The sequence below is a fragment of the Orycteropus afer genome, unplaced genomic scaffold, assembly GCF_000298275.1.
Source record: "Orycteropus afer afer isolate SDZICR_OR568_19922 unplaced genomic scaffold, OryAfe1.0 scaffold00098, whole genome shotgun sequence".
Taxonomy (NCBI): domain Eukaryota; kingdom Metazoa; phylum Chordata; class Mammalia; order Tubulidentata; family Orycteropodidae; genus Orycteropus; species Orycteropus afer.
Window position 1 is genome coordinate 10,058,355 of NW_006921685.1, and position 13,281 is coordinate 10,071,635.

The 13,281-nt window shown below is 40.7% G+C and overlaps 1 protein-coding gene across 1 annotated transcript in view; it reads right to left on the bottom strand.

Moving 5' to 3' along the window:
* LOC103198617 (cytochrome c oxidase assembly protein COX18, mitochondrial) overlaps positions 1-12,836 on the bottom strand; it is a 17,427-nt gene extending 4,591 nt beyond the window's left edge. Inside the window, exons 1-5 of the mRNA XM_007942794.2 lie at positions 12,492-12,836; positions 8,199-8,299; positions 4,201-4,364; positions 2,704-2,828; positions 337-444 (exon numbers count right to left, since the gene is read on the bottom strand). Of these exons, the coding sequence (XP_007940985.1) occupies positions 337-444; positions 2,704-2,828; positions 4,201-4,364; positions 8,199-8,299; positions 12,492-12,836 (843 nt within the window). The remainder of the gene's footprint in view (positions 1-336; positions 445-2,703; positions 2,829-4,200; positions 4,365-8,198; positions 8,300-12,491) is intronic.
* Positions 12,837-13,281: the final 445 nt, after the last annotated feature.

Consider the following 13,281-nt stretch of genomic DNA (forward strand, 5'->3'; position numbering starts at 1 on the left):
CTTCCTTCCGAGGAGTGGCTGGTGGGTTTGAACCGCCAGCCTTCTGGTTAGTAGTCAAGTGCCTTAGGCACTAAGCTAGCAGAGCTCCCCTGCAACTGGGTGGGGGCATGGAATTAAGATGTAAGCACAAGTTTTTGGTGGGACACCTGGCAAGACTCCTTGAAAAGTGCAGGCTCTCCATGAGATAGACTGACACAGTAGCTGCAACGATGGATTAAAGCATCGTTAATGATTGTGAGGATGCACAAAACTGGGCATTGTTTTGTACTGTTGTACAGAGAGTCACTATTAGTTGGAACTCACTTAACAGCAAAGACAATGCTGGTGCTTACTCACTGAGGGTACTGTTGCAGCAACTGGAATCATCAACACTGATATTCCACGGACAAAGTATGTAACATACTTCTGAAAACGAGACATTCCAATTTTCTGCAGAGCAAAAATCTGAAGGGATAGAACATACACATAAACAATGATTATTAAAATGAATAGTCAATTAGACATACAAACTGACTTCATTAGCCTCCACCTATACTTCAACAGAAGTTTAATAAATAAATAAATAAAAACATTGGTGAATTTATATGGTTCATCACCTATCCTTTTAAATAATAAAATTCTCAAATGGAGCTTTATTAATAGCAATAAAGAAACTGAATTATATAAAAAAAGAATCAAAGTATAATTTTTAGAAGTCAACATTTTCAAAGATCGTCCATTATGACTGAAACTTCTTGAATATAAATACTGGGTTTGAATCATTACCCTTGTTTTCTGGCACTAAACTAAAGTACCTGGAATAGAGAAGGGGCTCGATATCTCAAAGGTTTATGATCCAGTTACATGGAAAAAAGAACCAATGCTAGGAAAAGCAGTTATGATTTATGAATTACTTATAAAAGAGGTAGCATAGTGTAATGATTAAGAGCATGGGCTCTAGAGTGAAACTACCTAGGTTCACATGTTGTTGTTGTTGTTATGTGTCATCAAGTCGGACCCAACTCATAGCGACCCCTCCTTGGGTTGCCGAGGCAATATGACTACGGAAGTAGATTTCTCCATCTTCCTTCCGAGGAGTGGCTGGTGGGTTTAAACTGCCAGCCTTCTGGTTAGCAGTCAAGTGCCTTAGGCACTATGCTACCAGAGCTCCCAGGTTCACATGGTAACTCTGCATTTAGTAGCTATGTGACACTGGGCAAGTTATTTAACCTTTCTGTGCCTTACTTTCTCCATCATAAAACAGGACTATAGTACTTTTTGCTTAAGAAGTAAGAGCTGATTCATATAAATTGATTATAAAAGTGCCTGACACATAGTTCCATAAGAGTAAGCTATCATTATGCTGAGTTCCTGGATGGCAGAGTAATACAGGGATATACTAGAGGACTGACTACTAGTCCTACCTCTACCATTAATTCATCGTGACCTTGTATTTGTCTCTTCCTTCCTTCTAACAAATATTCACTGAGGACCAACCTTGTCCACAGGACTATGCACCAGGAAAATATATTTAAACACGGATTCTATCTTTAAGAAACTTTCACCCAAAACTTGTGATTCTATCATATTCATCTTCCTCAGCTAAAATATTAAAGAACTCAATTCAACTCAGCTCACTGCCGTCAAGCCGATTCCGACTCACAGCGGAAACCTTGGGTTTCTGAGGCATTATCGCTATGGAAGTAGATTGCTTAGTCTTCACTTTGAGAAGTGGCTGGTGGGTTTGAACCGCCAGCCTTCTGGTTAGCAGCAGTCAAATGCCTTAGGTACTACTCCGTATCAAATTTCCCAAACAGAACTAGTACACATGCAGTATGTGAAATCTCAACTAAGACCAATCATTTCTAAGGTTTATCCAGAGAGTCTATGTTCTACTTGGAGTCTGAGAATTATATGCATTCTTCCCCTCAACTATTCTTGAATCAAGCATCATGGGATAATAGTAAGATGACTAAGAGGTCATATTTTACATGTATGTGTTTTTTCCCCCTCTGTCTTCCAGAGAAGGTCAATGGCTTTTCTAAGGTCATATAGCTAAAAAAACAAAAAGGAAAAAAAAAATGGTAGTCAGGTAGAGAATGGGTTCCCTGCCTACAAGTTCACACACTACACATATACATAAAACATCACTATATTGAATGAATAAAATTTTGATCCAGCATCTTAATTACTGTTTTTTAAGGTAAATCACAAATGTGTACATTTCACAATCATCTAATATTAAAGCGGAAAGAAACCTTGTAAGGGGTCTGATTCAGCTCTCTTATTTTAATAATGAGAATTTTTAGACCTAGTCTGGCCTAAGACACAGACAGCTTGTCAGTGACTAATTTGGGACCAGAAACTAAGGTGTTTCAATTCTAGCTCAGGGTTAATGCCAAGTGATTTTTGTTGTTGTCCAGCCATACGGATGTGGAATTCTGATTTGCTGAAGGACCTAATGTAACTCAGGAACCAGAGTACACTCACTCCTCACTTATGAGTAGTCAGACAGATTTTTCACTGTTGTCATAAATATGAAATGTCAGATAATGAAATAGTCTGTAAGTGAGGAGTAAGGTATATACATATGAGATAAAGTTGGAAGAATAGGAAAAGGCTAAATTACAAAAGGCCTAGTTACTTGTGTGTACTGTCTTAATCCAGCACACTGTATTTTGATGAAATACAACAAGAAAAATTCTAATCATTTAAACCACTGACCTCCACTATTAATAAATTGATGACACCAATGGACACAGGCAGAATCCAAGTGGAATCCAGTGCAGTAAGGTCAGGAAACCATAGAAGCCCACCAGTAGCTAACTGCTCCTGAACAGAAAAACCTGCTGAAATAGTGTTATAAAAAAAGAAAACAAAACAGAATTCCTAAAAATAACTGAGGGAAATATATAAGAAATAGAAGTCTTAATAATTCCAATAAGGGGTTCCTCACACTGAAGATCTGCATTGGTTTTATTTAGCTTATTTTCATTCCACAATATAAATATTCCTTCTTATACTCAGTAAATGCAAGGAACTATCAGCAGCAAATGGACATAGATAACATAGATATGTGGAAGTAAACTTTTCAGATTTAAACTTCAATGACTGTTTTTCCACAGGCTGTTTTCTTTCAAGTCTATCAAGATTACCTTCAATTAGACATGTCTTTAAATGCTGTAGGGGGAAAAAAAAAACCAAATGCTTTAGTTTATATCATTTCTTAATTAATATTTACAACTTGGAAAACTTTTCTGGTCTCTCAATTTTATAAACAGAAAAAAACTGGCTAAAAAAAAAAAATTGTGGCATTTCAACTTCATTATGGCCTCTGGGTAGTATTACTGATGTCTCTCCTAGATTCACCTGTTTTTCTCAACACAGTTTGTTTGTATTCAATGCTTTAAACCCTAAACCCTTGTAAGGAAAATAGTGAAGGTATTCTAATTATGAAAAGTATACTTTTTGGGTGGCGATGGGCAACTGTGGTGTAGTAAAAATTACTTAAGTGTGGCTTTTCTAGCCATAAGTCTTTGTAAACTCTGTGGTGGAATTTGCTGTGAGCAACTGAGGAGCTCCTGATTGTAAAAGTTATCCACCTGGGGTATTTCTGTTCGGCGCAACACAAAGCAATGTTCTGGGAGGTTCCTGCTCTCTCTCAGGTGCTTTGAATTCTAATGTTATGATTGGTTAGTTTGGCCACTCTGCCAGGCTCAAAAGGAGGCCTCCTAGAGGCAGAAGTCTCTCTCTGACTGCTGGTTGAGGAAGACGTGCTGCTGAAAGAGACACACGCTCCTGAAAGAGATACGCACTGCTGGGAAAGAGACGCAAGAGACACGCTGAGTGAGACACTGAGGGACACGCATTGTTGGGAGAGAGACTGTGAGCTGGGAGAGAGACTGAGCATTTTTCCTAAACTTGAATTGTAACCTAGTGCTTCCCTAATAAATCCTATAATCTGAGTTCTGTGTGGCCACTGCAGCAAATTATTGGACCCAGGAGAGAGGCAGTGGGTGCTTTGGGAGTAACGGCTGGTGAAAGGGGTGGAGGAAAAGGCATGTCTGGCCTCGCAGGAATAGGCCTTGGATTACTGATGGTGATTCTGTCTTCTTCTTGTGAGATTAGAGGAGGCCAGGAGATGTGGCCTCCTTGCCCTTTTAGCAGCAACAAAGTTTGCTATAAACTTATTGGGGGAAAACAGTGTTATATATTAATTACCTTCTGAATGTGCTGCCCCCAGACTAAAATTCCGGAGGGCAACAGATATAAAAATCCACATTGGAAGCTGAATCCAGACCAACACAGTGGCTTTGAAAGGGTGGCAGTTATCCCGCACATACAGCTGTGAAACAAGCCTCCGCATATTCTTTAGGTATGTAAGCCTAGATTGAGGGAAGAGGGAAAAACAGAAAGAAGAAGATGCCATTTAATTACCAACAGTGCTTTGTCTCCATGGCACAAACATGTCATGTTGTGGGTTTTGGCTGAATGATTTGTGTATGGTTTTTAGTTGCATAAAGGGCAGCTTAAACAAAAGACAAGTAAGTCCTTTAACTGAACACTCTCCAGCAATGTACATAACAATCCACGTTCTGTAACAATCCGATGCACATAATACTGTCAATTTTCAGGTTTTGTCTTTGGCCAATTAGACTTTAACAATGGAAACTTCACTACTGATATGCTATGACCACAACTGGTATGAGAAATACTAAAGCTGAAAACACCTTTTATTCTAATCCCTAAACTCCAACCACATTGATTACTTGATTTCTGAATACACCTTTTCTAGCTATATGCTTTTGTACTGCATATGCTCTTGCCTCGTCAAAATCATTTCCCTTCAATCAACTCTCTCACAAAGATTGATTTATTTATTTCTGTTTGCCGTATTGGTTACTTCTGTTCTTTTATGAAGTTCTGCTTTCTAGACTATAGTCTCCTTGAGGCAAAAGTGCTGGGTCTTATTCATCTTTTAAGTTTCCAGTATCATATATTTTGTACATGGGAGGCACTGAAAAGATTTTTTGAATTTCATCAAATAACATTGTACTAAAGTAAGACAGTACACACAAGTAACTAGGCCTTCTGTAATTTAGCCTTTTCCTATTCTTCCATCTTTATCTCTTATATGTATACATCTTACTCCTCACTTACAGACTCTCTCATTATCTGACATTTCACATTTATGACAACAGTGAAAAATCTACTAACTGACTACTCATAAGTGAGGAGTGAGTGTACTCTGGTTCCTGAGTTATATTAGGTCCTTCAACAAACCAGAATTCCACATCAGTATGGCTGGAAATATTATCTGCATGAGAAGCCCACTTTCTTGACTGTCTACCTGATAAACTCCCTTTCACTCCTCCCAACTTAATTTTACTGAAAAAACAGGAATAGGAGGAGAAAATGGAATGGGTAGCTAATTGCCTCCATGAACAACTGCTTCCTTTGCCATGAGACCAGAAGAACTGGATGGTGCCTAGCTACCATTATTGAACATTTTAATCAAAGATTCTATAGGAGAACCCTGATCACAAGGAGGGAAATGCAGAACAGAATTTCAAATTCTCATGGAATCCAGACTTTCTGGTGTCACAGAGGCTGGACAAACCCCCAATATTTTTCCCCACAAGATAATCTTTCAAACTTGAACCAAAAATATTTCCTATAGTCTTCTTAAAACCAAGTAATTCCAAAAAAGCCCACTGCCATCACGTTGATTGTGACTCATAATGACCCTACAGGACAGAGCAGAATTGCCCCATAGGTTTCCAAGGCTATAAATCTTCATGGAAGCAGACTGCCTCATCTTTCTCCCACAGAGCAGCTTATGGATTCAAATCACTTACCTTTGGGTAAGCAGCAAAATGCTTTACTGTAACACCAGAGTTCCTAAACCAATAGTTTAGCTTAACTAGTGAAAAATGTCTGCCTTAAGCATTATGTTCTTTTAAGAGCTATCTATAAGGGATCAAGCTGACTACAACAACTCTAAAAAATAGACAGGAACCTCAGGGGGCAGTGAGTTTATGTTAATGGGGCAGGAATAACTCAGAAAAAGGAAGGTGAGAATGGCTGCAAAACTCAAAGAATGTAATCAATGTCACTGAATTGTGCAGCATGTGGAAATTTGGTATATGTTTTTGTTGTATATATTCTCAACAACAAAGAAATGACTTAAGAGTAAAAAGAAAATGTAGGAAGCCCTCAGATGTGTCTTGACAATCATCCCATTAGTGCTGCATAAACGAAGTGTCAAAAGTCTTCTCTAAAAGGAAGAAAACAAACAAACAAAAAAACCAAACTCACTGCTGTCGAGGCGATTCGACTCATAGCGACCCCTCCTTGGGTTTCTAAGGTGGTATTCCTACAGAAGCAGATTGCCCAATCTTCCTTCTGAGGAGTGGCTGGTGGGTTTGAACTGCCAAGCTTCTGGTTAGCAGTCAAATCCCTTAGACATTACACCACCAGAGCTCCTAAGCAGGGTTATAACCCAGGTGACCAGCTATTAATTTGTTCTGTTGGCCTAGGTCAGTAGTTCTCAGATTTCTCTAATAAGCATAATTACAAAACTATAGGTTTACCAACTTTTTATCAAGTAAAGACATAAAGCTAACAGAATGATTATAAAAATGTCAGGTCTTTTAAACACTAAATTGAAATGGACATGATCTCATCTAAAAGGTAAGTGGCAAATTTCTATCTATGTAGATAAAAATAAACGGATAATCATACACAGGCAGTCCCCAACTTATGATGCATTTGAGTTACAGTGATACACTTACACCCTTCTGTTTTTGTTTTATACATCTTATCCTTAGTAAAGGAGCTCTGGTAGCATAGTGGCTAAGGCACTTGACTGCTAACCAGAAGGCTAGCAGTTCAAACCCACCAGCCACTCCTTGGAAGGAAGATGGGGCAATCTACTTCCGTAGTGATACTGCCTCAGAAACCCAAGAAGGGGTCGCTATGAGTCGGGGCTGACTCGACGGCACATAACAACAACAACAACAACAACAACATCCTTAGTAATATGTACCACATACAGTGTTGCAGTATGTAATGTGTTGATGTTACTCTCAGATGTTCACTCAAAGATGTTCAAAGACTGGATTTACAAAGATTCTGTTAATGAAAGGCAGTAAGAAGATAAAACTAAAAGAAAAAGGTATTTGACTTACATTAGAATCTACTTCTGATGGAGTCATCAGAATGGAGACCCATCATAAATGGGAAATTACCTGTGTGTGTGTGTGCGCGTGCGCACATGCACAGTGGTTATACCAAAGTTATACCACAAAGTATACATACCTGTACTACAAAGACCTTATATTTCTGATTACTGTAAACTGGTGAATATTTTGTCACAATCAAGCAAAAATCAGAATTTGGAAATCTTACCAAGTAATAACCCGGTTGAACCAGGAGACTTGATAAGTTTCCAGTAGGCAACCATAGGCAGAAAACTGCAGCATGGCAAAGTACCCTTTGCAGAGAGCTTTCTAAGAGCACAGGTGGACAGCTGCATAGAGTAACCATGGTGGATGTCCACATGGTTCTATCGTCTCTGCCTCCCCCTATCTATGAGCCATTTTCTGCTGCAGCTTTTCAAAACAGGTCAAATTTGTAAATAACTTGCATCATTTGTTGATCTCTACCTCAACAGACTGGCAAAGTATCTTCATGGTGTAAAGACTCTCCTGACTTTCCTTGATGGCCTACCTTCATGCACATAAAGCCTACACAGCACTTAATTCACTGTCATCACTGTATGATTACAGGCCTACCTTCTTCTATGGGCTGGAGTCACTCAAGTACAGAGAACATGCTGTTCTTATCTTTGTTCCCCATTCCTTTGCCCAAGTCTATAAAACTAGTAAAAAAAAAAACAAACCAAAAAACTTACTGCCATTGAGTAGATTTCAACTCTTAGCAATCCCCTTCAAATTTATGAGGTAGTAAATCTTTATTCAAGTAGATTGCCCAGTCTTCCTTCCACGGACTGGAACCACCAACCTTCTGGTTAGCAGTCAAATGCCTCAGGCACTAGCCACCAGAGCTCCTTATAAACTATGTAAAACTATACAAACTTACTAAAATGTGAAAGAATAAAAGTAATACTTTGTTACCAAGGTTATAAAATGTCCAGACCTATAATTAACTTTATCATTATATATATTCATGGCCTTAAATGCATAGAATTACCTTACCTGGCAACTCTTTTGGACCATCCCAACTGATTTGCATGAACTGCAACTTCTTGGTTAAGATGCCTGGCAATATTTTTTATTTCTGGCTGCAAATTTTCCACCTAGCTAAAGAAACACAAAAGTTATTTATAAGTACATAAAGGTGTTTTTTTTTTTTTAAACTAACTATTCATAGTTTCTTTTACTCTTTATTCTCTCAACTCATTTAAAAATGTGGTTTACTTATTATCTTAAGAAACCTTAAATCTAAGCATGTTAATCTGCTTAAAATATCCTTCCAAAAACTCACTGCCATCAAGTCAATTATGACTCATAGCGACCCCACTGTGTTTGCAAGGCTGTAAATCTTTATGGAAGCAGATTTCCCCCTCTTTCTTCCAAGGAATGTCTGGTGGGTTCAAATTGCCAACCTTTTGGTTAGCAGCCAAATGCCTTACCCACCACACCACCAGAGCTCCTTTAAGATGTCTTTGTCACAACAAAATTCAAATCCAGCTTATACACTTAGCTGTGTACTCCCAAGCAAATTAGTCAACCTCTAAAATACTGTTCCCTCACATGTAAAATGTATAACACAGTATCTACTTCACAAGGTTACTATAAGGATTAAGTGAGAATTACACTCTGTGTTATTGTTTCATCTCTAGATTTCCCAGTGAACTAAGTAAATAGCAAATGTTGTTGTTGTTGTTATTTGCCATCGAGTCAGCCCCGACTCCTAGCGACCCCTCCTTGGGTTTCCGAGGCAGTTATCACTACAGAAGTAGGATTGCCCAACCTTCCTTCCGAGGAGTGGCTGGTGGGTTTGAACCACCAGCCTTCTGGTTAGCAGTCAAGTGCCTTAGGCACTATGCTACCAGAGTTCCTCTTTTGATTAAGAGTCTCTAATACACTGTGTGGAGAGTGCAGCAGTGGTTCAGTAGTAGAATTCTCCTTTGCAGGAGACCAGGGTAAAATTCCCAGCCAATACAACCGAAGCACAGCAAACATGTCCCTTGTCAGTGGAGGCTTTCTATGATACTGAGGAGTCATGGGTGGCACAAACAATTAAGTGCCCAACTATTACCCGAAAGGTTGGCAGTTCGAACCCACCCAGAAATGCCTGGGAAGACAGGCCTGGAGATGTTTCTAAAAGGTCACAGCCTTGAATACTTTAAGGAATAGCTCTACTCTGTACACATGGACTGACCATGAGTCGGAATTGACTACAGCAATAAACAACACAATGTTGAGCAGATGTCAGTGGAGCTTCCATATTAAGAAAGACTTAGGAAGAAAGGCCTGACAATCTACTTCTGAAAATCTCCCAATGGAAACACTGGTTCACAACGGTCGGTCCCATAGCACAGAGGATCCTGGGGGCAACTCAATGGTGCTGTTATTAGGTGCTGTCAAGTGGTGTCCAACTCACAGCAACCCTATCTATGCACAAAAGAAAGAAATACTACCCAGTGCTGTGCCACCCTCACAATGCTTATTATGCTTGAGCCCATCATTGCACCCGCTGTGTAATCCATATGTTTGAAGGTCTTCCTCTTTTTCACTGCTTTATCAAGCATGATATCCTTTTTCAGGTAATGGTCTCTTCTGACTAAATGACCAAAGTAGGTGAGACAAGTCTGGCCATTCTCACTTCTAAGGAGCGCTCCAGCTGCACCTCTTCCAGGACAGATTTGTTCCTTCTTCTGGCAGTCCATGGTATTTTCAGTATTCTTTGCCACCACCACAATATTCAAAGGCATCAACTCTTTTTTGATCTTCCTTATTCATTGTCCAGCTTTCACAGGCATATGAGGTGGTTGAAAATACCATGGCGTGAGTTAGGTGCACCTTAGTCTTCAGACAGCTTAGTGTTAAAACAGCTTTGCTCTTTAACACTTTAAAGAGGTCTTCTGCAACAGAATTGCTCAGTGCAATACGACATCTGATTTCTTGACTGCTGCTTCCATGGGTATTGATTGTGAAACCAGGTAAAATGATATCCCAGACAACTTCCATCTTTTCTCCATTTATTGTGATGCTGCTTATTGGTCCAGTTGGAAGGATTTTTGTTTTCTTTATGTGGAGGTGTAATCCATACTGAAGACTGCAGTCTTTGATCTTCTTCAGTAATTACTTCAAATCATCTTCACTTTCATCAAGCAAGGTTGTATCATCTGTATACTGCAAGCTGTTAATGCGTTTTCCACCAATCCTGATGCCCCATTCTTCATAACAGTCCAGCTTCTAGGATTACTTGCTCAGCACACAGATCGAGTAAGTTATGATGAAAGGAAACAACATTGACACACACACTTCTTGATTTTAAATCATGCAGTAGCCACTTGTTCTGTATGAAAGACAGCCTCTTAGTCTATGTACAGGTTCCTAATGAGAACAATTAAGTGTTCTGGAATTTCCATTCTTCACTAAGTTATCCATAATTTGTTATGATCCACACAGTCAAATGCCTTTGCACAATCAATAAAACACATTTAATTCAATGGTAGCTAACAACAATAAACTGAGCAACAGCCACAAGATCAGAAATAAAAATTGCCTTTATTTCTGATCTCTGTTAATTTTGTTTTCCAGAGTAGCTGTCTTAATGGTATCGATAGTTCTCTTCCTGTTTTGTTTCCAGCTTCTTACCCCAATAATAATAATCTTAAAACATGAAAGATTTTATTATTTTGAAGTCTCACATTTGAATAATGCTTTCTTGCTTTCAAAGCACTTTAAGCCACATTCTCAGATTTGATATAACGTTGTGATGCAGGCAATTCTTTTCTACAGAAAATTTAACAAAGCTGAAAAAGGCCACGGGACTGCTAGGCCCGTGAGCTTGGGACCATGGTCACAGGGACATTAAGTTCAACTGGCACAACACACTACACAAAATCACTGTTCTACATCCTACTTTGGTAAGTCACAACTGAGGTCTTAAAAGCTTGAAAGCGGTCATCTAAGATGCAATAATTGGTCTCTCCTCGTCCGGAGCAAAGAAGAATGAAGAAAACCAAAGATGAATAGAAACATGTGTGAACACAGTGGACTATGTGAACCTCAGCATACATGACCCTGAGACCAAAACTACATGACCTCAGCTACTACTGCCAACCACTCCAAAGGGGATCCAAATACAACATGCTGGATGAAGTGAGGATAAAATGCACAACAAAACTCAAATTCATACAAAAGGCCAGGCTTACTGGTCTGATAGAGACTGGTGAAACCCCAAGACTATGGCCTCTAGAGACCCTTCAGGCCTGGAACTGAACTCCTGTGCCTTCCAACAAAACAGAGAGGCAAATAAGGTGAAAACTTATACCAGATAGGTACACTCCTTGGAACAATCAACCATGCCAGACCAGAAGGGCAGTATTTGCACAATGAGATAGCTCAGAGGGCAGGAATGCATAAAAAAGGAACAGGGAAAAGGTAACCACAGGGAGCAAGTTGCAGACAACTGTTACAGTATGGGAATTGCTGTCACTGTCATGAAACAAAATATTTATCAACTGTTGTATGGGAAATAAATCTGCTTTGCAAACTTTCACCCAAATCACAAATAAATAAATAAATAAAAGGTCAAGTGACTGAACCAGACAAGCCTGTTGGTTGAGCGTGGATAAGGAGCAAGTTTGCAAATTGCTAACTTTATCGTTGTTTTCTAATGATAAAGATTAGTTGGAATCCTTGGCAATGAATGATGATGGTAAAGACACACAGGATTTTAAAAAGTTAATTTTATAGGCGTAGTCCCTAAGGCATCTGACTGCTAACAAGAAGGCTGGCAGTTCAAACCCACCAGCCACTCCAGGGAAGGAAGACTGGGAAATCTACTTCCCTAGAGACACCACCTCAGAAACCCAAGGAGGGGTGCAATGAGTCGGATTCCACTCGATGACAGTGAGTTTGGTTTTTTGGTCTTATACCATTTCTTCTGCTATTGATTCCTTCACTTCTTTCATTATGTAGGTAAAATTTAGTAATGACTTGGGCTTTGACCACAAACCCAGTAAACCAAAAAACCAAAGCCACAGCCATCGAGTTGATTCCGACTCAGAGCCACTCCCACGGGGTTTCCGAGGAGGTAAATCTTTACGGAAACAGACTGCGCAGTACAGGATAAACAAAATGAAAAGGTACATGTATCACCAAACATACCTACTTAATACATTCACTACTGTTTAAATTTCTTGGCGATTAAGTCAAGTGGTCAAGCGGAACACTACGCACTCCAGACGTCAGCCACGACCCCAAAATTGGGAGCAGTCGCGCAGAGTACACGCACTACTCGGCGCCCCTCACCTTGGCTAGGATGTAGTGCTGGTAGACCGCCAACGGCAGCGTAACTACGCCGCGCATGGCCACGGTGGTGAGGAGGATGCTGCCCCACCAGGGCAGGCCCGTGGCGGCATGCACGCTAAGTAGCACTTCCTCTGCGCCCCGCACTGGCGCAGATGCAGCCAGAGTCTCGTACCAGCCGCCGCCGCCGCTTCCAGAGCCAAGCACAGAGACTGAAGCCCCCACCCACACTGGCAGAGCAGGGGGCTCGGCACCGCCCTTTGGGGTTGGCGCAAGCGGCGGGTGGCAGGCCCCGCGCTTCAGGGCAGGCAGCGGCCGCAACCACCGGCTGCCAAGGCGGACCAACATACCGAAGACCGGTAGGATCTCCGCACTCTGGCCTCGCTGACAACCGCACGCACCTCTCGGCCAAAGTCGCCAAGCGCATGCGTCATCGACATCTGCGCGTAAAGTGCGTGCGCGCCTGTCTGCCTCCAACCTCAATTGACCTTCCCCTTTAAGCCAATGACGTATTCCGTCGCACAGGGGATGAGGCAAGAGGTAGCAAAGTCCCTCCTTTCACACGCGGAATTGGGAAGGCTTGCGCTTGCTGGCGTAGAGCCTTTCAAAGGTGGCAGTGGAAGCCCAGGAGAGACTATGCTGCCCTGGGTGGGGGCAGGACGTTCTTTAGGAAGCAATCGCCTTGTCAGTCTTAAGCGTGTGCCTTTCCATCCTCTTTCATCTAAACTAATCATGTCATTTCGTTGACATTAAGCTTGGTGGGTGGTTTTTGTAATCATTAAGTGGGGCCTAC